This window comes from Pelmatolapia mariae, linkage group LG3_W (assembly GCF_036321145.2).
Source record: "Pelmatolapia mariae isolate MD_Pm_ZW linkage group LG3_W, Pm_UMD_F_2, whole genome shotgun sequence".
In the NCBI taxonomy this organism is placed as follows: Eukaryota; Metazoa; Chordata; class Actinopteri; order Cichliformes; family Cichlidae; genus Pelmatolapia; species Pelmatolapia mariae.
In genome coordinates, this window is record NC_086229.1 from 61,540,173 (window position 1) to 61,544,200 (window position 4,028).

Here is a 4,028-nt window from a genome sequence, read left to right on the forward strand (position 1 = left end):
GAAGAAAATATGACTGATCACTTGATTGATATACTGATTGATGATGAACTGATTTGTTTGTGAAAACTCAAACAAACTTTTCTCTTTAGTTCTGATCTCAGTGCTGAGCTGCACTACACACCAAGGTCAGTAACCTTCTGTCACAGTTTAAATCTGATAAATGCTCACTGATATGACCTGTTTGTGTTCATGTTTCACAATGGAAATTGTAACTGATCATCAGTTTTTCATTGTAACCCTCACAGCTCGTCTGACTGTGAGTCCCAGCAGCTCTCAGTTCTTTAAAGGAGACTTTGTGTCTCTGAGCTGTGAGGAGGACGACAGCTCTGCTGGGTGGACTCTGAGAAGAAACACAAGCAGACGACAGAGGACTCAGTGTGGAGATGGGTGGGGAGAAGGAGCTGGTTCTTCCTGTAACATCATTGTTCTCCCATGGGACAGTGGAGTTTACTGGTGTGAGTCCAGAGAGGGTCCCATCAGTAACATGGTTAACCTGACAGTCACTGGTAAGCTGAGTGTGTGGAGTTAGTGTTGATGAAGCTGTGTGTAAATGGATGAAATGCTGTAGTTTGTCTCTGTGTTGAGGTGGATCAGTGATCCTGCAGAGTCCTGTCCTCCCTGTGATGGAGGGAGATGACGTCACTCTGCTCTGTAAAACAGAGACCACTCCCTCCAACCTCCCAGCTGCTTTCTATAAAGATGGCTCCCTCATCAGGAAGCAGCCTACAGGTCACATGACCATCCAGCATGTTTCCAGGTCTGATGAAGGCCTCTACAAGTGTGACATCAGCGGTCATGGAGAGTCTCCATCCAGCTGGATCACTGTCACAGGTGACACACTCACCTGTCTGTGTTTCTGCAGCTTTCAACATTCACAATGTGACGACAACTTAATGACTGTGTTTGCTTTATTTTAGGGGAACACACCACCACACCTCCAGCTACATCCACCTCTCCTCCTGATTTCTCCTGTGTCTCTCTATCACTCTTTTCTCTTGTCCTCACTGTGTCAGTTATTAGTTCAGTCTGTGTTCTGGTTCTTTTGGTGTTACTGGTTCTGCTGGTGAGACGACAAGTTCAAAGGAAAACTGAATGTGAGTCTGAGATGTTTCACTTTCAGGTTTAGTTTCTCAGAGTAAAGTTCTGTAAATAAAACTTTTAACGTCATATTCACAAATTATTTAAACAGTTTCCTGCTGTGTTATGAAACTTGAATGAATTACTTTTCTGTTCATTCTGGTTTCTTTTATCTGACAGGGGAGGAGTTGGAGATGATGACATCACGTACAGCAAAGGCTCAAGTCATCAACAACAGCCAATCAGAGGAAGCAGAGGTAGTTTTTAATGTGCTGTGTGTTGAGGGTTCATGTTGATATTTAAAGGAAATATAAAAATTGGCCAAATGAACTCTGTGAACTCACTGATCTTAAACTAATGTGTTAAACACAATTAAAATTCCTTAAATATTACTTGTATAATATGCATTGTTCACACTAACATTTGTTAAAGACTGAAGAATAACTCTTTGCCCTTTTGACCTTCTGTATTTATTGTCTGTGCTTGCCTCTGTGCTTTGTCGCATCATTAACATTCATGCCCTCAGACCTGGACTGAAGCTAAACTGGGATCTCTCATCACAGTGCTGATGTTAGTGTGTTTCAAAGTGTGGGTCTGTTTTGTACCTTGTGGTAAAAGGTGTGTTTTTTCTTTTCCTACTGTTAATAACCAGTAACCAAATATAACCAGAGGATGATTTTCCAAAATAGAAAAAAGATGACGATCACATCATCTTTTCATTGTGTTACATACCATTGTTTAAAAGGTTCTTTGTGGCATCAGTCTAAAGAACCACTTTTGGTTCCAGGTGGCACCTTTATTTTTCTGAGTGTAGTGTGTGTCAAAGTGTGGGGCTGTTTTAAGCAGTGACCAAATATAACTAGTGGGTGAGAAAAAAGATGATAATCACATCATCTTTGTGCTAAATAAGAACAATAACTATGTTGTTTTAACACACATCCTGAACATTAACAGTGTATTTATAAGTTGTAGCATATGCAGTGATGTCCTCTGTGTGTGTTTTACTGCACAGAAAGTCATCCAGCTGTTGTCCACTCAGCCCTGAGAACTGAAGACATCAGTTATGGACAAACAGCTGTCTGATGGAAAAGGTACAGCTTCTCTTTATTCACTAATAACAAACTAAATACTTATATTTTATGTCTCCGTCTCACTGTCTAAACACTCAACAACACGTTTCTTTTTATAACCAAGTCACTGTAATTCATTCTGCTGACACTCTCTGTGATACAAACTACCAAACTAAACACTTTTAATTTGAATGTTGCTCTGAACAACATCAAACTGTTCGCTGTTTGATGTTTTTCAGGGAGCAGTGTGACAGCTGACGTGGCTCTTCTGATCAATTATTGATTCAGGAAACAGCAAAGCATGAAACTGAGTTTATGTTTTATGTCTGGAAGATGTCAGATACATAAACTTCTCCTTAACATAAAGATTTGATTTTATTCTTCTTCAGACTTTAACTGTGATGCTCTGATACTTTCACTAAGATTCTCCTGTTGTGTTCATTTACTTTACATAAACATGAGTTTACAGAGCTGCTTATTCTTCTCATGTTGAACTGTGTGTGTTTGTGTTCAGACTTTAAACCAGAGCCAGACGTCGTCTACTCCTCACTGAAGTAGTCCACCAGTCCAACCACTGACATCCAGCTGCTGGTCTCTAACTGGTCCACACAGCCACACAATGTTGATTTGCATATATTCTGTAGTGTCTTCTCATTATAATATACACTCTCAGTGTTTGTATGAGTGTATATAGTATAACTAAAACATGAATGTCATCTGTACAGCGTTGTCCTGCCTTCTCTGCAGCATCAATAAACTTTGCTGTCACATGTTGTTCCTGTCGTGTGGTTCTGTGGGTTTCAGAAGTATTGCTGATGGAAAATGTGAATTGTGTTTCTGACTGATACACACCTCTATTCAGAGCAGATAACAAAGAACAGACAAACAACTTAACCTCAAGCACAGATTAAAAACAGCAGGAACATCATTCAGTGCCTGAAATAACTCCGAACAAATGGTTTGTCTATAGAGTTGAGTATCAATTTGTGTAAAGTCAATCAAATTGGTAAAATTTTACTTCACCAAGACTAATGTTGAATTAGTTTTAATCCTAAACAGGCACTTTTTCTGATCACAGCTTTTCTATTTGGGGTTTCTAATGAATCTTAATCAAATCAAACCTCAACACTAGATTAAATTTAAATCAGTGAGCTGCCTTCATGTACAGTCTGAGGGATTTTCTCATATGTAAAATTGCTGAAACTGTCTCCTCACTCTGTGAGTCACACCTGTTTGTACTAGAGTGCCCGCTATGTCATCTTAGTTTTACTGGATCTCAGTGCAGCATTTGATACAGTCGACCACAACATATTACTCAAACGACTGGAGAACTGGGCAGGTCTTTCAGGAACTGTACTAAACTGGTTCAAAACATACTTAGAAAACAGGAAATACTTTGTATCAATAGGTAACTTCACATCTGAGCAGACAAGTATCACATGTGGAGTTCCCCAAGGTTCCATCTTGGGACCCCTTATGCTTAACATTTACATGCTCCCACTGGCACAGATTATAAAGAACAACAAAATAAACTAACATAGCTATGCAGATGACACAGAAATATATATCACAATGTCATCCACCTCTCCTCCTGGTTCCATCTGTGTCCCTCCATCACTCTTCTCTCTTGTTCTCACTGTGTTATTTCTTAAATCAGTCTGTGTTGTGGTTCTGCTGGTGTTACTGGTTCTGCTGGTGAGACAACATGTTCAAATGAAATCTGAAGGTGAGACTGAGACATCTGTCTTTCAGGTTTTGTTTCTCAGAGTAAATTCTCTAAATAATTTTAATGTAATATTAACAAATCATTTAAACAGTTTCTCACAGTGATTATGAAACACTAAATTACTTTTCTGTTCATTCTGGTTCCTTTGATCTGAC

The 4,028-nt window shown here is 39.2% G+C and overlaps 1 protein-coding gene across 1 annotated transcript; it reads left to right on the plus strand.

Moving 5' to 3' along the window:
* Window positions 1-455: 455 nt before the first annotated feature.
* On the plus strand, window positions 456-2,884 carry LOC134617658 (Fc receptor-like A). The gene is made up of 6 exons (XM_063462989.1): window positions 456-506; window positions 586-831; window positions 1,014-1,094; window positions 1,258-1,334; window positions 2,090-2,168; window positions 2,662-2,884. Exons 1-5 carry the CDS (start codon window positions 485-487, stop codon window positions 2,120-2,122), a joined length of 459 nt encoding a protein of 152 aa, XP_063319059.1. The 5' UTR covers window positions 456-484; the 3' UTR covers window positions 2,123-2,168; window positions 2,662-2,884.
* Window positions 2,885-4,028: the final 1,144 nt, after the last annotated feature.

Coding starts and splice junctions, on each gene's coding strand:
- LOC134617658 (XM_063462989.1), top strand. CDS start 485: ATGGTTAACCTGACAGTCACTG. Junction 1,095..1,257: donor AGTTCAAAGGAAAACTGAAT/GTGAGTCTGAGA, acceptor TTTATCTGACAG/GGGAGGAGTTGGAGATGATG. Junction 1,335..2,089: donor GCCAATCAGAGGAAGCAGAG/GTAGTTTTTAAT, acceptor TTTACTGCACAG/AAAGTCATCCAGCTGTTGTC.